Source organism: Pungitius pungitius, chromosome 8, assembly GCF_949316345.1.
Source record: "Pungitius pungitius chromosome 8, fPunPun2.1, whole genome shotgun sequence".
Taxonomy (NCBI): Eukaryota; Metazoa; Chordata; class Actinopteri; order Perciformes; family Gasterosteidae; genus Pungitius; species Pungitius pungitius.
In genome coordinates this window covers 9,631,779-9,653,027 of record NC_084907.1, presented here as the reverse complement: position 1 = coordinate 9,653,027, position 21,249 = coordinate 9,631,779, and the positions used below count along the sequence as shown (strand labels likewise).

The 21,249-nt window shown below is 46.2% G+C and overlaps 2 protein-coding genes across 2 annotated transcripts; both read left to right on the top strand.

Moving 5' to 3' along the window:
- The first annotated feature begins 2,501 nt into the window (after window positions 1-2,501).
- On the top strand, window positions 2,502-13,733 carry atxn7l2a (ataxin 7-like 2a). The gene is made up of 10 exons (XM_037448231.2): window positions 2,502-2,735; window positions 3,660-3,728; window positions 4,695-5,028; window positions 5,897-6,153; window positions 7,421-7,503; window positions 8,923-9,134; window positions 10,130-10,307; window positions 10,538-10,659; window positions 11,242-12,208; window positions 13,009-13,733. The coding sequence occupies exons 1-10, from the start codon at window positions 2,606-2,608 to the stop codon at window positions 13,024-13,026; spliced, it is 2,370 nt and encodes a 789-aa protein (XP_037304128.2). The 5' UTR covers window positions 2,502-2,605; the 3' UTR covers window positions 13,027-13,733.
- Window positions 13,734-15,228: 1,495 nt separating this feature from the next.
- LOC119194104 (probable transmembrane reductase CYB561D1) lies at window positions 15,229-20,754 on the top strand. Its single transcript, XM_037448188.2, has 3 exons — window positions 15,229-17,460; window positions 17,767-17,804; window positions 19,135-20,754. Exons 1-3 carry the CDS (start codon window positions 17,304-17,306, stop codon window positions 19,645-19,647), a joined length of 708 nt encoding a protein of 235 aa, XP_037304085.1. The 5' UTR covers window positions 15,229-17,303; the 3' UTR covers window positions 19,648-20,754.
- Window positions 20,755-21,249: the final 495 nt, after the last annotated feature.

Sequence of the window (21,249 nt, the reverse complement as noted above, 5' to 3'; positions counted from 1 at the left end):
GGGAGGGACAGGGACGTCTGGCGTACAGTGGTCCGCTTTGAGCAGGGTCTAAATTATCTTCACAGTTTCCGAGTCCGAGATAAATCAAACTTATTGGGAGATAAAATACAGTCTGGGTGGTAATTAAGTAGTGATAATCAAAAGCTTTTTCTTAGTGCTAAGTTAGAGAATCATTGCCCTGTTTAGCTAAAGATTTCAAGGTCAGAGGGCAAGCAGGATGTGCCAAGCAGGCAGACACAAGTCTGACAAGGAGGGAGTTAGGGACACATCAAGCACCATACAACACACACACAAGACACAGAAGACCCTTAAATCGTATGGGACTGGGTCTTGTGTAGTGGGGGAAGAACCTACACCCACTCAACACCAGTTTAGGGGCAATAGAAATCTTTCCTTTTTCTGTGTTACAAAGGTTATAAAACATGTTCTTCCTGATATTAGTTAGTTGTTCTTCCGGCCTGCGGGCCGACAGAACTGCTCCTGCCTTTGCAAACGCAGCGCTGTTACTTGATCTGTGATCTGACAAATAAATCTCCCAGAACGAGAGAAGTTGTTCGGCTGAATTCTTCCAGACGTCCCCATCCAGGCTTCACATTTTTGAACACATGCCTTCGATTCGTTCGTTTACTCCTTCTCTTTTTAAATTATCTAATAATAGTTCTCATGATTAGTAACGATTAAAAAGTCTTGAAGAGAGTTCTCTCTTAATGGAACCAGTGTGGCCATTTCCTCAGCGGTAGCTTTGCGCATGCACGCGTGACTCAGTCTGGACGTGACGTATGTCTCCTCAGTGCTCTGAGGGATAGCATAGGGATATGTTTTATTCCAATAATGCACTACAACCTGACTGCATTTAAAACAAAGATGCGTGTGAGGTTTAATGATTATTCCATTTATTTAATTTAATGTTTGCCATCATAATAGATTTACACCTAGACTTCCTGACTGTCAAGATGACTCATGCAAACTGGAGTCAGATTTCATGCTTTTGTACCCATTGACAACAAAGCTTTGGAAGATTAAGGACAACAAGCAAAACAAAGCTAGATGGATGAATGATTTTGTTTTATACTCAAGTTGAATGTATTATTGGTTTAATATCTCTACAGCCATACTCTGTAAATATAGAAGATAAAACCATTTTCACACATAAATGGTCCTGTGGTACACTACAGTAGAATAAAAGGTGATCAGACGTCTCTTGATAAGGTTATCATGAACATACAAGCTCTCAATCTCCCTCTTCCTAATACTACCCGCTAGCGTTGTTCGCATTGATTGCTAGCTCGATATTATAACCATCACTATGCATATAATACCTGTAGACAGATCCAGACATAAATTATACATCAAGCTAGTTGACATCTGTCGGACTCAGATCAAATATTTACCTTAGAGACAATCCGATGAACTTGAAGACCTAAAGACTGAGCTCTCTAACCATTTGATCCCCAGAGCAAGGATTTGGAGTATTTAAAATACAAAATGACCAATTCCAAAGGGTTTTGTTCAATAACGTTAGATTTTTTTCTTGGTTCTATCAAACACAAACAACAAAATACTGAAAAGTAATTGGACAAATTGGACAGACGGAAAAATTGAGTTGATGATGCGATGATCATGTGGTGACTGTAAAAGATCCCAGACACGTATGCACTATACATGTGGCGTACAGTTACATCACAGCCTCACAGCGAGTGTTTCAGCGCGGCTCTGACTCACATGTGTGAGGCTTATTCACTTGCAGGGATTAGGAAAGGTGAGTGCACGTGTGGAGACCTGTGTGTTCTGATCCCTACAGCAGAAAACGCTCTCTTCGTACTCCACACCCCCTGTGAACAGAAGTTCATGTTGGTCCTGTGGAGACAACGAGGCTGCAGACATTGGTACTGGCCGTAATGTATGAGAAGAGTTATTCAGCGGGCCCAACAGCGGTTGTTTCTGCAGTGGGGCCCCAAACGGATGCTCACATCTTTACATATTTTATTGGATATAAAGGATGGAAACGCTCTGTTATTGAAGTGGGTCTTGGCCTTTTTTTAGGCTCGCCTTACTTTAATTTGCATAAACTGTGTGATAACTTCTAAACTCAAAATACTTGCATTAATACTGCCCATTCAATTGAAGCAGTTCTTTATTTGTTATATTTATTTATCCTTTAAAATATGGGCATCTTTAACATACAACAACCCCCCTGTGGATCAATACGGTATTTTAATAGTATCATTATATTTCCCCTATCTGCTTTGAAACAAATTAACTTACCTTTCTTCAAAGTCTTGATATTGATGTGGGCACGTGTTTGCATTCAGACAGATATTTGCGTATCATAAACGAGTTGTTTTGTTTCCAACTAACTTTAGTTTAAATGTGGATGCGTCAATATTTTGATAACGACGCGGGATTTCCCTATGTTCCCACCATTTATTTTTTCGCATCACTGTGCTTATATACTCAGTAAGCTCACTGCGTTCACACACAGAGACCCAATCTACAGATGTTCTGCTCCACTCCAGTGTGTGTGGGTGTCCCCTGAACGCGCACGCAGGAACTTCTTTTCCTGTCGAGAGCGCGATATATGACGTAAGCGGCTTGCCGCGCAGTGATGATGGCGGTGCGTGAACGCGCAGTAAAAGTAATGGCTGCTCTGGATCGGCGGGTGCCTAGCCTCGATGATTTTGTGGGTCAAAGCTGGAGTGCCTGGGCCGAGTGGGCCGGTGTGACAGCGGCGGAGGGTAAGGAGGCACACTGACGCAAACACCAGCAGCTACGAAGTCATTTAACCAAAGCGCTGTTGCTTATTTTCGTGTAAACGGAGGACAGAGCTAACCGTGTTACCCAAACAAAGACCCTGCCGGGTCCTAGCGCTGGGTGGGTAACGTGTTGCTCCCTCCCGGGTCCAACTGCCAAAGCGGTCTTCAAGAAAAAAAACAAGTGATACTTATTCAAGTGTAACCCTTCTACTCTGATTAACCGTGGTGGCCATGAAACAAGCTGCCAGTGTTTAATTTGAGTGAACGCACTGGTGGCATCAGAGCGGAAGCAGGCTAGTGTGGATGGTCGGGCGAGCAACTTCTTGCTGTGGGGAGCGAGGCTAGCGAGCTAGCAAGGGAGCTCTCCATAGACGATGAGGCAGCTAGCGTTAGCATGAGAATGCTAGCTAGGTGCCCCGAGAGTAGACACGGAGGAGGAGGAGTCGGATGCTGTTGCCACCATGTAAATTCTGGCCCAGATATGAGCGAACGTTACATTGAGGTCTTTTCAATGTGATCTTCTCGTAGCCGTCAAAGCCTCCATTCAGTCGGTAGTAACGAGTCTGTATGCGACAGGCAATCTCATATGTGTCACTTCTGCTGCACAAGTGCTCTTTTGCCTTCCCCATCTTTCAGTATGTGCGCTCACTGATTGTCTGGCATCCCTACAACTGCTACCTTTCCCATAACTATCATATCAAGTCCTCTTCCAGCACACAACATCTATAGCTGCTGTTAAAAAAGTGACAACAATGACCGATGACCTGCATATCCGCCCTTCATAAATCCTAGCCTTAGGAATCCTAGCCTCATGGTTAGGCTTTGTCTTTCAACTGAACCTGAGATGCAACTTTTGGCTCGCTTGACCTCTGAAGGCGCTTGATGAACATGTGTGTGATGTTTCAGGGCCTGATGGGGATGAGTGCAGCAAGAATGGCAAAAAGGCTGCAGAGGCTATGTCACTCAGTAAGGAGGGTAAGTCACACACGTCACCCACAGGACACACCAAAGTCTGTGGTTTGGGACATGTGAGAACAAGAGAGCATGGACCTGATCGTCCTTCCGACGTCCACCTGTAATGTCCGTCTGCCGGCAATGTCTCTGTGAGCTGTGCCTCATCTTCCCTTTGGTCCCCAGCGTAGTCCAGAGACAGTCCACGCATCTGTTTGCAGAGACCAGGGCGTCCTCTGGAAGCCATCCTGGCTGTTTGTAGCAGCAGCTGTCCAACAGACACGTCCCCTTTGTGTCGGAGCATGACTAATGAGATCAAAAGACTTTGATGGCACCTTCTGCCACATCTATGTCTCTTGGGAGCCAAAACATTATTAAGGACCACATTTAAATAGATTTTAACTTCAGAATTAGTTTTCTCTTGTGGCAGTTTTTATCCATCTTTTTTTAACATATATTTGGGTATTTCTTTAAGTTGATTCAGTAATTTAACCAATTTAAGTTGGTTTTACAGAAATACAAAAATTGCTGGTTTAATGTCCATTTGTCCAGTTTAGGTTTGAGAGAGGATGGTGACCGGACATTATGCGAGTCCCACTGTCTCTTTCACGCCGACGTCCATTTTGTTTTGTAACTTCCTTTGCTGCCCCGCAGCACTACCACCATTCTGCAGTCATACCTATTATGTACGGCCGGGGGAGATAATAGTGCAAGTGGAACGAAAGTGTGGTAACGACCAGTGTCCATCATTTGGATCGGTCAACCCTCACATTAAAGGACACTGCCTTTTCATAATAACCCAGTCAAGGAATGGAATCCTCCAATGTGCATATTTTTGATTAAAAGCGATTACATCATCATTTCCTAGATGACAATGTCACTATGCAGGAAAGTTGGGCACTGAAATGCACTCTTCATAATACAGCTGCCTTGTCTGTGACTCCGTCGCGTATGCGGCCTGATTTGTGTGTCGTCTGTATCTCTTGGAAGACATGTCCATCTTTGGCCTCTACCCCGGCCATGATGACTTCTACCTGGTGGTGTGCAGCCATTGTGGCCAGGTCGTCAAGCCGCAGGCGTTTGAAAAGCACTGCGAGCGGCGACATGGCCCTCTGGCCAAGCTGTTCGCCCGACTGCGCTCCCCCACCCCCGCTCCCCAGCCGAGGCCCCACCACGGCCATTCCCCTTCCCACGGGACCAATGCTGCCTCCGCGTCATCGTGGGAAGGCCGAGGCCCGGCGGCCGCGCAGCCACGGACGGCTCCACCTTCGCCTTCCACTCCCCCCCAGCACAGACACTCCAAGACCTCCAAGGATGGAGTACGGTAAGAACCGAGCGGGGTGAGTTGGGGAGGAGGGAGTCCCCAGGGCTCAATGGCACTATTGCGATACTTGCTTTATTGTTTATCTTAAAACAAGTTGTGTGCATCAGTAGGTAAGCACAACAACATGCGTGCAGTGTGGACTGGTTTAGACTAACTGCAATAATAAAGTGGCAGGAATGAATTAGAAAGGTATTCATTTTCTATATTCCAAATGTTTTTATTTCGTCAAATGGTTGTCAAACTGGAAAAGCCTTCCTGTTGTTGAGCCAGGGCATGAACAAGTGGCAGAGAATCAAAGAGATGGTTTTACATTTTGACAAATATGCTTTTCTCCCTTCTTTCAAAGTATGCTGAGGGAATGGCTAGTACTGGGGTGCAGTCGTAACATAGCATACTACTAGAACCTTGTTTACCGGTTAGCTATCCAACATAATCACTGGCTGCCTCCGTCCAAACGTATCAGAACCTGTCAAGCTCTCTTAACACCATATGTTGTTTTATGAAATTTACCTAAAACCAAAGTAAACAACAAGTGAATTCTGGGCCGGTCGTTTTTTACAGCCTTCAGGGAGGCTAAGAAATGGACTGGCACACAACTTTAAACAAACAAACTACTGTATCCATTGGTAGGCATTAGACAGGTTGATTGTGAAAAAAATTCTTAGACAACAAACATTTGATATATTTGAAAAGGGAAGAACATGAAATACTGACTCCATAAACAAGCTGCACTTAACAAATATGAACCACTGATCACATGATGCTGTCTGATGGTGTGATCACATTAAAGCCAAACGACTAAACAGGCAGATCGAATATATGTATATTATGGCCAGTGTTGTGACTGTGATGCTCTTCTATCCCTCAGACATTCCCCGCTGGACAAGCCCTCCCACAGCGGCCACACTGACTCGTCAGTATTCAAGCAGCCGCCGCCTCTGGAGGCTCCAATGAGCTCCCCACCGCTGTCTCTCCGAGATCCGCCCTGGCTGCACGGAGGCACCCCGCCTGGTCGGCCCTCACCTAGTGACCGGCCCCCCACCCACAACCCGAGGAAGGACTCCCCCCAGGGCTCTGCTGTGCCGAGCCACCGGGTCCCCAGACCCTACAACAAAGTGGCCTCCAGTAAGTAAAATATGAACTGTTTGTGTAACGTATGCAATTGAAATATATATAAGTGTCATCTAGTTTTATCTGTTGGGCATTTCGACCTGCAGAAAAATCAAAATTTATTAGACACAAAAATAAATTATAATACTAATAAAGCAGTATTTTATAACTGCAGAAGTTATTATAGTTATGTCAAAACATTTGACACCAACATATGAAACGGTGCTAACGGCATTCATTGCATGCTGAAAAGTAACAATACTGACACTACGGCTGACACTGGCCATCCCAAAAGATTTATTGTCATTGGTTTGGCTAGTTGTAATTGCGTATTTCCTCTGGATAGCACACGCCCAAGAGCGACAAAGAGGGTGAGTCTGGTACTACCCTTTCTCTAATGAATATACCGTGTCAGTGCATACCTGCAGAGGAAATGTTTAATGCAAGGTTTAACACTAAGAAATATGGATTGAAGCACGATGTTGCGCAACATAAAACAATTGAATCAATTGTTACTTTGGATTTAGCAATGCTCTTAGTTTGGTGGAAATGATTTTGGTTACACAAGTAGAAAAACCACTGATCTAATTCTACAGAATATCTAATACTATTCAGTAGAATCACTGTTTGTAGCTGGCCTGATGTGGAGAGGCCTGAGGAAATTAATGATCGTGGGACATTTTTCCAGCGTAGCTCATGACTTGGTGCAGAATGATGAAAAATAAAGTTGTGAAAAAGCTGCAGACAGTTCAAATGTAGATTTTAACTGTGAACTGTTGAGTTTAGCCCTCATTCAAATCTGGTGGATGTTTAAAAAATGTGATGTTTTTTGTAGATGTACTGGTCCAAAAAATTAAAACTGCTACTCAAAATATTTCTAAAGACTTCTAAAAGGATGCTACTCATTACGCAGAGCGCCTATTTTAAAATAGTGCATCTATATTCTATAAGTCATTGGATTATCTTTTTTTGTTGCTTTAATGAGTTCATCCCTTTTAATGTAGCTGCTGGTAAATGTGGAGTTTATATGAACTACTTTTATTTACATAGAAATGGATCTGGAAAGAGGTACACTGACATCTATTGAAGTTAAAAAAGCACATATTTCCCTCTGCTATGCAATGTATTAGTATACATTTATTACATAACAAAGAAATACTCAACTGAAGTATTAGTACCTCCAACTAATATTTTAGTACAGTACTTCCTACGTTTCTGAAGCCATGCAGCACTTCCCCGTGTGTGGGGGTCTGTTGTTGATGCTGTGGCGGTGTTTCCTCAGAGCGGGAGTGTGACTTGGACAAACACTGTGGCGTCCTGGACCCTGACAGGAAGAAGGTCTGCACTCGCCTGCTGACATGCAACGTAAGCTCCCAACACACTGCGTGCGTGTGTGCGTGTGCTAGAGGCGAGAACATGGTACTCGTCTGCTGATGAGTGCGGTGAAATACTCTGCTCCAAACCCTCCTCTAGGGGTGTGTAGCATCAGTTCAACTTTAGAGCTGCACAACAGGCAGACACTCACTTGTGATACAGAGTGGTGAAAATAGCCCCCAGCACAGGAAGACCCGCTGGTCGCTGTGTGGAGCAGGAAGTGAGGGAGAGACAGGATGACCTGACTAACAGGAAATGAAGGCAACAGCCTACTACCTGTCTCATGCTGTCATTTCAGCATTTATAAGCAACACTGATGCAGCAATTCAAAAATAAACAGGTGCTTTTTTTTGCCAGTGGATTAGAGTTCTGATAGTTCTAAAAGTTATCCCAATATCTAAGTGTAGCTTTAACGGTAGAATGAGCCTTTGCGGTTTTATTTTGATCTATAACTGGTAATGTGAGATTTCTGTCAAACATTTCAGGTCTGACAAGTGAACTAAACAAACGGAAGTATCAGTCCGAATGAATGATATCCCTTTCTGGGTCATAAGAGAAATCTTCAACCAAAATACTATCTGCATAAACATGATTAATGCTTATGAGTAAGCTTCTTCTCCAGTTTTAATAGATTAGAATAGTAAACTTAAATGGTTTCGTTTCATTTGTCATCTTTTTTTTTTTTTTTCACAACCATGTTCTAAAAAATGACATCCAGACGAAAACGGCCGCTATGTAAAATGGACAATTTAGTCGCATTCCCCTGAGTAAGTAGATAAATGTTTCCCCATGTTGAGTATAGCACGCCGTTCTGCAAAGAGTTCACTGGCAGTGATGTCATGGTGCGTTTTTTTATTTGGATTAAATGCTGCATTGCTTTTAGACAACCTGACACAAGGAAGCCTGAGGAGGCGATTTGTCCGTGTGTGCACCGTTTTGTTTGGCATAAACTTAATGCTGCAGTCAAAATAAAAACGCCTGCCATTATTTAGTTTTGGGAGAGGAAATGACTGGAGTGACCAGAGAAGCCGCTATAACAGTTTATAACAGGAGTTCTCTTTTCAGTAGGCGTGGTGCATTTAATGTTGATTTGGAGCGGCCCATGTGATTGATACACGTATAAAGAAAATTGTTAAGTGAGGTCATCAATGAGTGAAATTGATGGTTTGTATCAATAAATATGTCTCTGTCTTCATTTCCTCTTCTTTCCACCTCCAACCTGCTATATTGGGCTCCATGGTGATGGAATGGTGTTAAAATGTTGAGCGGGACCCTGCTGCAATGTGTCAAGTTGATCATTCAAGGCTTATCATCATTGTGTCTTATCGTGGCCACCTACTAATGTAAGCCGCTAAAATGGAGTGAGTTGAAGGGGAAGCGGTACTCATGGCCGGGATCCTGTGTCCTCAGATCCACTCCATCCACCAACGACGGAAAGTGGTGGGCCGCAGCAAGAACTTCAACCTGCTGGTGGCGGAACTGAAGACCAAGGTCCGTGAGAAAGGGGCCCAATCCCTGGATGGGGGCTCCTCTGCTGGACGATCTCCCAGCCCAGAGCCCCCCAAGGAGCAGGCGGGTGCTCCACACTGCAGGAGGCCTCTGGCCAGCCTCCCTGCTTTCAGGTGAGGGACCTGTACTGAGGCTGTGTACGGTGAAAGCAAATGATTACTCACGTGCTCACTATCGGCCCGATAATGACTCGAGACCGCTCCATCAGTCATCAGGTGCCATTAGCCATTTTACACAGTTGGGGGGGGGGCAAGGTTTAAGCCAAGCCTTACGTTTCCTTCCACGTAAAAGGCCGATGCCAGGCACGCCCACTCTGCGAGGCATCCAGCTCATTAATTAACCATCAGTGTGGGCTGACGTGCCGGCCTAGGGATCAGTGGCCCAGCTGGAACACGGCCCTAGTTTAAGGTAACCTGTTAGCCGGACATTCAACCTGCTGACCATGTGGTGGGGGGTGGTTTTTCGATGTTTACTGGGAAGTCTTATTTAGCTGCTATCATTTATGATGTAACAAATGGAGTGACCACACCAATGGATACATCTCTCTAACACAGTTTGAACAAACACCTCCTATAACCTTTATGAAGGGGGGGGGTTATTATTTTCAGGTATTTCATCCCCCATTGTGCACCCAGGTAATGATACACCGTGTTCAGACAAATTTCTGTTGTCTGAACGCGCCACGTGTGTCTACAAGCATCCTCCCAACATGGTGATCAGGGAGGAGCTTAGCTTCTGCTCCGTGACATCAGTAATTACTGAGAACTCTTTGATTTGTCTGTTGTTTTGTTGACAGGGGTGTGAAGAATATTACAAGGCCCCGTTTTAAGAGGAGTCTGTGATTCTAATCAAATAAACAATGTTGAATATGACCATTGACAGGAATTAAACTTAATTGAGCTCCTGTGGTCTAGTCTGAATTCATATAATCCCCTGACTTGACCAGCAGCTCAGTGGGTCTAACCACGCCACATTGTGAAGGTTAAGGACAGAACATTTACACATCTGGTCTTTGTTTTTTTTTGTGCAGTTGTAATTGAATTGATTGGCCTTTTATTTCAAGCGAATCTGAAAACTTGTATGTATTGTGTTTTTTTTTTTTTTTCAGTCGGTCTACTACAGTGTCTGAGAGCAACACGGAGGACGACGAGCATCAGGAGGAGGGAGGTCGCCGAGCCCCCTCCCCATTGGTCCACGGGCGAATCTCTAGCGATGACAGCGAGGCAGAAGGACCCGAGGAGCCTGCTGGGTTCCTGTGTTCTGCTGCACATCCCAGACCACTAGCGGTGAGCAGCATGTACTGGAGTCCCTCATAGCGCAAAGAGTAGCGAGCTCCTGGTGCTGCTAAACTCTCATGTGTCTCCTTTGTTTAGCTGGGATTTACTGACCTCTATGCAGGAAAAGTCTGTCTGCTAGTTGCGAGCGCCTCGTGCGTCAGAGCACAGATTTTCATTTGAGCATCTCTTGGTAGGCCACAGAATACTGCAGGACTTTACACGCAGTCTTCTTTCTCCAGATGTGTTCGTTTGGCAGCCGCGCGCTGGCTCACGGCATCTACACGTTCGACCGGAGGCTTCATCACCTGAGGTCGGCTCTCAGCAGCATGCTGGAGCAGCACATCAGCGCACATCTGTGGAAGTAAGACTCTCATTTCCTTCAGATTATAATGTTCTTAAGAGGAATTGCTCACTTAAACTGAATACCTCATATATATTCTGTCACTGAAAATAAGGCTGGCAGTGTGTGGTACCAGTTTCGTGTATAAAGATTATCACACCCCATCGATATATCAAATGAACAAACTGAGGTGATGTTAATACTACAAGGTCACCAGAGGTGTTCAGTGGCTTCCCCTCCAGCATATTGAAGTGAAAAAATGATCTTCTGACACTACAAATATTCAGGACCGTTGCTTAAAATGAGAGATCACTCAGTAGAGGTCTTTCATTTCCCCCTCTGTTCGTTTTCCGATAGGCTTGTGACAGCAGATCTTTCCGATAAACTAGAGTGTAACCCACGTGTTAGTCACTAAGAGATGGAGCAGATGGTGTGTTCTGCTGCCCAGAATAGCAGCAGTGAGGAGTCAGTGGACTCAGGACTAAGATGGAGACCCATTGCAAAGCCCCTACATCCATCTCTTTAGCAGAGTTGTGTGTCGTAGTTGGCATATAATTCTTCAGTTCTGACTTATCCTGTTTTTTGGATTGACTTACTTAACAGAAAAATACCTCAGGCAACAGACCTTCAATCTCCACCTTCCTCGGCAAACACGATCACTTCCTCCTCGCCATTACATTCCAAAGTCCGCGCAGGAAGTCACATCAGCTCCTCCCTCAAAGCAGCATCGTCCTGCTCCTCCTCCAGCCGCGGTCCGGGGAGGGTCCCGGCAGCCTTTCAGTCAGAGAACTCCGGAAGCAGCATCGGGGGCGGCCACGTGGCGTCTCCGGGTAAGCCTGTGGCGGCGCGTCAGACGGGCGCCAGGCGATCCAAGAACCCGGTGGGGCGTCCCAGCAAGCAGATGCTGAAGCTGCGAGAGGAGGCCGCTGCCGCCGCGGCCCTCCGGAAGCGGAAGGCCCCATCCCAGGAAGGGGAGCATTCTGGCCCTGAAAGGAACGCCATCGTTCTACAGGACCGAGGCCGCCCACCTTCCTCTGGCTCGTCGTCGTCGTCGTCGTCCTCTTCCTCCTCCTCTTCTTCCTCGTCATCTTCGTCATCTTCTTCTTCTAAACCTCCCATTTCGTCCCCTCTCCCGCACGGACAGACCAATGGCACGCTTTCCCCCAGTGGAAAACCCCGCCCCCAGCCCTCCCCTTCAGAGTCCCATTCACCTGCTGCCAAGGTGGTCTGGACTTATAGACGCACTGCACACACTCCTCTGGGCCATTCCTCCTCCCCGGACCCCTCCTCCTCCTCTGCCACCAACAACTCCCACAGCAGGGGCGGTGTGGGGGACTCAGGACTGCATGGGCAGGGCAGCGGGAGGGGCTTTGAGCACCTTGTGAAGAAACGCAAGGGGAGCGGCATTGAGGAGCATTCTCCGTCCTCGAAACCCTCAGCGTACCGCCTGCCCGCCTCGTCCAGCTCTGCCACGTCGTCGTCCTCTCCGCGCTCAAACTTTTACCTCTGGAAGGACAGCAAAAGCGGGGGGCTGTCTGGTGGAGTGGAAAAGAAACTGGGCACACAAAAGGTGAGTTAGAACTAGAGAGGAGCAGAAACACCCTAGATAATGTAGTCCATGTCAACACCAGTGAAATTCCATGACCTTTTTAATTTACCTCGTTTTGACCGAATACCCCTTGAACACATCATACTGTAACTCCATGCAGTCTCTGGAGCGGTACTGTGCTGCCCATCGGCCACTAACAGCTGATCCTGATCCCCAGTACCAAAGGCTTGGGTCTTGTGATAGTCGCTAGCACTACACAGCTGCCAGAATGACTTTGGCTTCCTACATAGGTAACAAAAACAACAAGCTAACTGCTTAAGGGGGGCAGATGTCCTAACTTTATTCTGTGTTCCTAAACACATTGTTGAAGAATCATCAAATTTCGGTCAGAACAACGGTGTAGTTGGGACCAAGCGTTAATCCGCTTCAGGTCAGCTTGTGAGTTTAAAGGAACATGCAGCAGTTCTGGCTCTTCATTGGAACTGATTCCAAGCTGCAAAGGACCGTTCAAAACTGTTTACTGGAAAATAATACCTGCCTCTTAAAGACGGCTAAATAAAATGTGTGGACAGTTCCTATAATGAGGGCATTTTTTATTTTAGAGTACGTGTGATGCTTTGTTCGATATTGCTACTGTTGCGCCCCCAAAAAGAAATGAACAGAGTTACCATCAACTAAGCGTTAAGGAAGTGTCTTATCAAACCTTCAAATTCACCTATCACGTCACCTGTGGTATTTTACCCATTTGGGATAGATCTCAGTTGAATATGTGTACAGATCTGTTTGCAAATAAATAACAATTTGTTTATTTTGTCCCACAGCCAAAACTGCACCATTAAGAGTGCCTGCCTTACAAGCCACTAAGAGGGAGCCAACTGCACTCTCTCGGTGTGTGTGTGTGTGTGTGTGTGTGTGTGTGTGTGTGTGTGTGTGTGTGTGTGTGTGTGTGTGTGTGTGTGTGTGTGTGTGTGTGTGTGTGTGTGTGTGTGTGTGTGTGTGTGTGTGTGTGTGTGTGTGTGTGTGTGTGTGTGTGTGTGTGTGTGTGTGTGTGTGTGTGTGTGTGTGTGTGTGTGTGTGTGTGGGGGATGAAATTTAGAGTATGGATTTAGAAATACCTCAAGACCATCCGATTATGCTGCTAAATGAAATATGGTTTATAAGAATGTATTAAAATGTCCTTTCCACTTTGTTTCTTTAACTTATTTTAAAGCTGTACATGTTGATTCAGTTTATTCTCTTTTGTGGTGACATTCACTAAACTCTCTTCAGGGTCTTATAGTGTTCTAAGTTGGTTGTCAGTGAATAATGAAGCCGCAGTATGATTATCATCACTGCTGTGGTGCTGGTCAGATTCATATACTGGGATTTTGTATGTTAACTTGGTCTAAAATTATTTGCCACTTTTTAATGGGGCATTTGTGCACTTAACACCAGCTGCACTACCCCAAAAATAATTTGGCACCCAGTTGTGTATTTAAAAATGATACATATGGGAATGTTACTGTCGATTAAAAAGAGCCTCAAAATAAAGGAACCACCATAGAAATATGTTGAACATTTTTTAAACATTAACATTTTAACAAAATGACATGCAACCTTAAGGACCAATGTCACGTGGTAAACAGGACATTATATACTTTGTTAAACAATGCAAGAAGTCAGTCTTAATTAATTTGTGAACCTTTACTTAAGCGGCTTGAGCAGAGCAATACGTGACACGTTTTTCTGTGATTCAATATACAGTATATCCATAAAGTGTTTGCCTCCATAATGATTATAAACGACACACTATATCATTAATTCTACTATATATATATATATATATATATATGAGGTAAATCGCGTCGGATGGGGGGAAGTAACCAAAACGTGTCCGGTTACGAATGTAACCTTAATTCCCTGAAGGAAACGAGACACTGCGTAAAACCGCTGTGGGAACGCCTCTGCGTGACCGCGTCATGAAGCACGTGTGAAATCCAACCAATGGCGAGCTGGTACGTCATGAGCGGGCGACGCTAGGACCAGGACGCTATAAAGGGACCCAAAAGGCAGGACCATTCATCTCTGAAAGGCCGAATCAAGCCAAGCCAGGAGTATGGCAAAGTTAGGCAGCGTCACGTTCCCTTCAGGGAACTAAGGTTATATTCGTAACCGGAGACGTTCTCTCTCAGGGAACTCGATCTGCGTAAAAACGATGTGGGAACGCCAATACCCACTCTGCCATAAGAGCAAGTGGCCGTGGTGTGAAGTTAATGCGCACACTCAGACGAGAGCACTTGTGCTCCAGGCGTAGAGTTATGGTCTAGACGGTAAAATCTGACGAACGTGTGGGGAGAGGACCAGCCTGCCGCCATGCAAACGTCGTGCAGCGATACTTTTCCCAAGAAAAGGGCTTTAGAAGCCGCCATACCCCTGGTAGAATGGGCCCGGACAGCCAAAGGTGCGGGCTGGCCAGCCGATTCATAAGCAAGTATGATGGCCTCAACCACCCACTTGCTTATCCTCTGCTCAGACACAGGGCCCCCAGTACTGGGTAGCCCGAAGCACACTAACAACTGTTCGGAGAGCCTACACAGGGCGATCCTGCGGACATAGAGGTCTAGGGCTCTGACTGGGCAGAGGAGGTTGAGCTTTGCCTGGTCCGACGTCAGGAACGGTGGAGGACAGAATGCCTGCAGCACAGTAGGCCTAACTGTAGTGGACGGGGCCTTTGGAATGTAACCGGGGTAGGGTAGTAAGAACGCCTTCACCATACTGGGTGCAAATTCCAAGCACGATGGGGCCACCGAGAGGGCTTGCATATCTCCAACTCTTTTGAGGGAAGAAATAGCAAGCAGGAAGAGGGTCTTAAGAGCCACATACTTCACTGCGACCTCTGCCATGGGCTCGAAGGGAGCGCCGGAGAGACCCTCGAGTACAACGGCCAGGTCTCAGGACGGAACTCTAGGCTGGCCTCAGCCTCAGGGTGCCACGAAGGAAGCGGGATATCAGTGGGTGTCTCCCCAGAGAACACCCTTCTAGTGGGGCATGAGTTGCCGACAGGGCCGCCACATATACCTTGATAGTAGACGGGGATAGACCTGTGGAGAAACGTTCCCGCAGGAACTCCAGTACTGAACCAACTGTGCAGTTAACTGGGTCCAGCTGTCGTTCCCCACACCAAGTGGCAAAAAGCCTCCATCTACCGGCATACGCCTTCCTCGTAGCGGGGGCTCTGGAGTGGCGACAAAAGCTCCGCGAACCATACTCGGGCTGGCCAGAGCGGGGCTACTAGCAGTAGGCCGCCGTCCTGACGGACCCTCTCCAGAACCCCTGGGAGAAGAACAACCAGGGAGAACCACAGAGGACAATGAGAAGTCTCTCTGGAGGCAAATAGGTCCACCTCGGCATGGAGTCTCCAGCCCCTGGGCCTCGGCCCCTGTCTCGACAGCAGGGAGGGTAGAAACTACTCGAGCGGGAGACGGATGTGCCCGCGTCGTCGTAGAATCCCAAATAACTCCCAGGAAGGTGGTCCTCTGCACTGGGGACAGCACGCTTTTCCTGGCGTTGAGTCTCAGCCCCAGACGGTTGATGTGGGCAAGCGCAACATCTCGATGTTGGGCCGCCAGCCGCTCGGATGGCGCTAGAATCAACCAGTCATTTATGTAGTTCAAAATGCGGATGCCCTGGAGATGCACTGGCGCCAGAGCAGCATCCACGCATGCTCAGGAACTTCCTGTGCTCTGGAACGATGAGGTAGTGGCTGTAATAGCCCAACTCTATCTGGAGGAAGAACTCGTTCTATGGTTCCCTTCCACAGCAGGGTCTGTACTTCTCGCTCCGATATTCGAGCCTGCTGGGGGTCTACCACTGTGGGTACCACCCCGAAAAATTGAACTGAACTGGGTGGGCCCATTGAGATACATTGGGGAGGGCTCGCCACTCTCCCAAAAAGTCTCTCAAGGGCACCGGCCCCGAGGGGCGGGGACAGCGGACTGACTCCCGGAGAGTACTGGGGGGAAGGGAGCACCGAATAGTGCGGTAACACCGTGAACCCTCCGGTGGGGATCACTCTTCGGGCCCTGACCCCCATGCTCACATAGCCGTGTCGCCTAGCCTCAGCTAAAGAAGAGTACAAAGCCGTATGCGGGTTGTACACGCGAGCGGACACCGGTTTCCCTCAGGACGCCGACGCCTCAGTGTGGACGTCCAGGAAGAACGGCAGGCACCGGCGCGGAGGAACTTTGCGGGAAGGCAGAAACCACAGCTTACCGGTTGTGAAGAGGGCTCGACGAGAGAGACTGGAGCGCAACGACAGGCGCTCGCAGTCTCCACAGCTAGCCCCCTCGAGGGCTAGCTGAGCGTACTCCACGCCCAAGCAGACGGTGCACAAGGCGTGCGAGTCCCTGCCCGTAATGAAACGGGTGCAAGGGGGGGCACACTGTCACACTGTGCAAACCGCTCAGCCATTACTACTACGTCAAACTTTATGTGCACTAGATGAAGGCACAGAGATGAATGGTCCTGCCTTTCGGGTCCCTTCATAGCGTCCTGGTCCTGGCGTCGCCCGCTTATGACGTCTCAGCTCGCCATTGGTTAGATTTCACACGTGCTTCATGACGCGGTCACGCAGAGGCGTTCCCACAGCATTTTTACGCAGCTCGAGTTCCCTGAGAGGGAACCCCATCTGTCTGAATAGCAAACAACTGAATTGAAAAGCGGGAAAGGAAGTGAACCATCTCACTTCTCTCATACTCTTCGGCCTTCACCGACGAGTCAAACCCGGAAGTGTGACGAGAAATACCGCGAATGTGTCACCGGAGAAACACATTCTTCTCTGGGCGATGAATCCGAGTGGAAAAGATAGAGACTTCAGAACCCACGCAACAAAGCCCTATTCATTTGATATTAAATCCGTTGCACATTTTAATGTAACGTCATATACAAATAGTTATCTAAATAAGAACGTACATTAATAATGAAATACGATACTTTACCTGGACACCAAGTTTGAAAACAACATCCCGGAAGTGCTGTCCGGGCAATCGGTTATGGAGCTCGTGCAGTGTCGCGGCGGCTTCACCTCACCCTCTACGCCCGCTGGACTTTGCACGTAGCCGGCCTGGGGATCGGCGGCATGCCGTCTGACGTGGAGTACAGCTCGGTGGGAGAAGGTCTGGGGATGAGGGACTACTGGCTCTACGTGTGGCTCCGGAGGGCGGCGGTGACCGCGGCTCATGTCGCCGGGCTGGGCCTGACCCTCATCATCTCCCTGCTGTCCAGACCGGGGACCAGTGAGTGGATTCCTCCATCAAAAGAGAGTCATATTTACTGTGCTTTTAGTTCTGTTGAACGGGATTCTAGTTTGAATTAACCAGATCCATTTTGTAATTAATAGAAACAACTACTGGCCTTAGCGTTATTTATCATGCTCTTCTCTACATGTTTATATACTGTAAGCTTGAAAGTAAAAACTGTGCTGCTTTGGTTTCCTTCAGCTGTGATCATTTCTTAATGGCATTTTGGAGGTTACGCCTCTAGTCATTCAGTCATGTCTTTTTGACTCGTAAGCAGCTCACAGGTGTTTCTCTGTTTTCCAGGTCTGTTTTCTTGGCATCCATTGTGCATGTCTGTGGCAGTAAGTGTACAGTCCAGTTTTTCCACCTGTATCTTCCTTCTTCCACACACGCTGTGACACAACCTGACTGTGTCACAGCTCGCAGCTCCTGTTTAACTAAATACTTCAAGATTTCACTCAATCTTCACCATTTCCCGTCCTACTCTGTGACAACTCAGTTAGTGTAGGTTTAAGTACAACATCACATACTGTTCAAACATTCATCTTGAGTATACAGATATGAAATATCCTTTTTTACCGTTATTTGCATAAACATAAAACTATTAATCTTGAAAGATTATGTGTGAAGACAAATCAATGCCCTATTCTGAGAGTGCAAATCAGGTCCATGCCTGAAATGGTCTCCCGTAGTTCTGGGAATGCATAACTCTCAAGATGAAATCCAGCCACTCCAAAGACGAGGTTTGTAACCACATAGATGTAGAGACACCCTGGTGACTGGTTTAAATTTCAACTACTAAAAGAATGCATGATGTGAATTCACAGCTTAAACCGTTGAATATGAATTCTCTTGTAAACCCTGCATGCACCTGTAGACCCACGCCTTCTATTCTTTGTGTCGCATTCATTCCACTGTGAATAATAGATACAGCAGCGACTGTGTGGCATCACTGCGTCAGTTATCGTGTTACATACTGAACTTGGATATGTTAAGGGCCGCAGGTTGTCATGATGTCACAGCGTGATTGAAATACCTCATGATGAAGATCATGACTCAAACTGGCAAAAGTAAATATGTACTGATCACAAACACATTGTAAAAAAACATTTAATGATTTAAACATTTATTTATTAAGTAGCCATGGCTTAGCCTGCGGAGAAAACTTTATGCTATAGCACAATGCCAACTTTTAGCTAACTATTTGTTTATCCATTACTTATAGCTAAGTAAACGAGTTAGCTAACACTTCATCCATTACCTAAATGTAACGGTTAGCTATTCATTACTTGTGCTAACTCCTAGCTCAGTGGTGATGTAGTAAAAAGCACTGAGTATGCAGAAGACTGGAAAGATGTGATATGCATGCCAATACAGTCCATGGGACTGCCAGCATCTCGAGCTATTGGCTTCAGTTATTATATTTTCAAAGGCTACTTTAGCGGAGTACTCTTGCTTTCATGCCATTGTCTGGGCCTCTAAATAAAATGCAGATCCAATGTGAAAACGAAGAGAAAACGAAGAAATGTTCTTCGAAGCCAATCTTCGATGTAAGCCTTTACTGTCAGAACTCATTGATATGTGTTTACACATGTACATACACACCAGCTGCTTTGCAAGAAAAGAGATGAAGACACCGATATTTACACTTTTCTGTCCTCTCTGTTGCAGTACTGCCTGTGTTTGACAGAAGGCATCCTCATCTTCTCGACGGAAGGATTCCCCTTTTGTTTAAAATCTCGGAAGTGTAAAGTCCGTCTCCACTGGTTCTGTCAGGCCCTGGTCCTGATTGCTGCAGCCACTGGCCTGGGCTTCATGTTGGCCAGCAAGAGCGTGTCAGAGCTTCCCCACCTGGTCAGCTGGCACAGTTGGTTGGGCATCAGCACTTTGGCTGCAACCGTTCTCCAAGCCGCTTGCGGTATCTGCTTGATCTTCCCTAAACTCCTGCGTCTGTCCTCCTCTCCCCTGAGGCTGAAGTTGAAGTTGTACCATGCAACTTGTGGCCTGGTGGTCTACCTGTTATCCACAGTGACGGTGGTGGCGGCCATGTTCTCAGACTGGTTCCAGGCCACGGTGAAAGGGGTGGCCTGGTGGGGCTTCCTCTTTCTGGCCCTTTTCCCCGCTCTGGTGGTGATGAACCAGATCACGAATGCCTACCTGCCCCGCAAGAAGATCACGAGCTAGACACATCCTCTTCGTTTTCTCTTTGGCCACATTGGATCTGCATTTTACTCAGAGGCCCAGACAATGGCATGAAAGCAAGAGTACTCCGCTAAAGTAGCCTTTGAAAATATAATACCTGAAGCCAATAGCTCGATATGCTGGCAGTCCCATGGACTGTATTGGCATGCATATCACATCTTTCCAGTCTTCTGCATACTCAGTGCTTTTTACTACATCACCACTGATGGCAGAGGGTCATGCAAGGTGCCACCTGATCCTCATTGTAATGAGCACGTGGCACCCATAGCAGCCTCGCTTTGTCACACATTGATGAGAAAGGTAGACATTTGGGGTTCAGTATCTTCCACTCATGTGAATGTGCGTTCACTGTAGCAAACAAAGGTACAGTTTGTTGAATCTTTGTTCTGTTACTATATTATATTTGATACATTAAGTGATTAACAGAGTAAATAACAGAATTGATTAAATTAAAAGTATTAATGAACAGCGTGAATTTCTAGTTTGTGCACAATTTTTATAGCCTGCATTTTATGCAGTCGAAGAACTGCAGCTTAAAACATCTAATCGTTGGCATCTTTGATGCAGAAAAAATAAGCACAAAGACCTTTTCAAATAATCTAACGGCCCTATGCATAATATGTCAAATACTAAATTATATGCAGACATGGAGCAGGACAGAAGGGTACGGTCATTGACATAAACTACCGCAGGGAGCAGTTGGAGGACAGCTGAAAGTCTTTCAGCTCTGGAGGAATATTTGCACTACTCAGGGTCTCAAAGATGTGTGTATAGCCGCAGAATGAAGCTGCTGTAGATGATTCAATACCAGCCTGTAAATTATAATTATTCATTTATGATATTTTGTGTTGTGTCTGTCTTTGCCGTTCAGAGCTGCTACTTGAAGCAGTTTTATCAATTATCATTTGTGTTAGATATTGGGTTTCCTTGATGAGTCCTCATTTGATTATAAAATGGTAGAATTGATCCCAATAACGCATTATAAACTGTATGGAGAACTTCTGGGTCATGAGCTCCTTCTTACTTGTGTCAGTGCTTTGTGTCTGTGAAAGCACTGACAAATAAAGCGAAGACGTTGTTTGCCAGGCATGATCTTTGTGTTTAATGAAATGGAAAAATGTTTTTGCATCGCAGAGGAGGATTTCCGTCCAGTCTGCTCAATATCTCTGCAGGATAGACATAAAGATAGTACCAATAACTGCATTTGCATTTTTCCATCCAGGTCAGAACTACAGTTATGCGCAAAGGAGAAATGAATGAAAATCAGCTTCCAAATGGATGGACATTTAAGGGCTTTGGGTCTCTGAGGTTGTCCTCTGAGACACAGTCTAATCCTCAGTGGTTTGCCCACAACAAGCATTTTCATTTTTTTATTGTTGTTTTTGGACAGTACACAATTAAAACTTATTGCAGACATCAGGCATGTTTCACAGTCAAAGAAAATATTACATTTTTTTACAATTTTACATCAATGACTTTTCAATCCATTCAATTCAAATGTCACCAAACCACTGAGCCGTCTGCAAGTAAATTACAGGTGGAGGTGGCACCTGCAGTGTACAGCTAGAGGCTGTAGGTGGAGGT

Coding starts and splice junctions, on each gene's coding strand:
- atxn7l2a (XM_037448231.2), top strand. CDS start 2,606: ATGATGGCGGTGCGTGAACGCGCAGTAAAAGTAATGGCTGCTCTGGAT. Junction 10,308..10,537: donor CACATCCCAGACCACTAGCG/GTGAGCAGCATG, acceptor TTCTTTCTCCAG/ATGTGTTCGTTTGGCAGCCG. Junction 10,660..11,241: donor ATCAGCGCACATCTGTGGAA/GTAAGACTCTCA, acceptor CTTACTTAACAG/AAAAATACCTCAGGCAACAG.
- LOC119194104 (XM_037448188.2), top strand. CDS start 17,304: ATGCCGTCTGACGTGGAGTACAGCTCGGTGGGAGAAGGTCTGGGGATG. Junction 17,461..17,766: donor GCTGTCCAGACCGGGGACCA/GTGAGTGGATTC, acceptor TCTGTTTTCCAG/GTCTGTTTTCTTGGCATCCA. Junction 17,805..19,134: donor CATTGTGCATGTCTGTGGCA/GTAAGTGTACAG, acceptor TCTCTGTTGCAG/TACTGCCTGTGTTTGACAGA.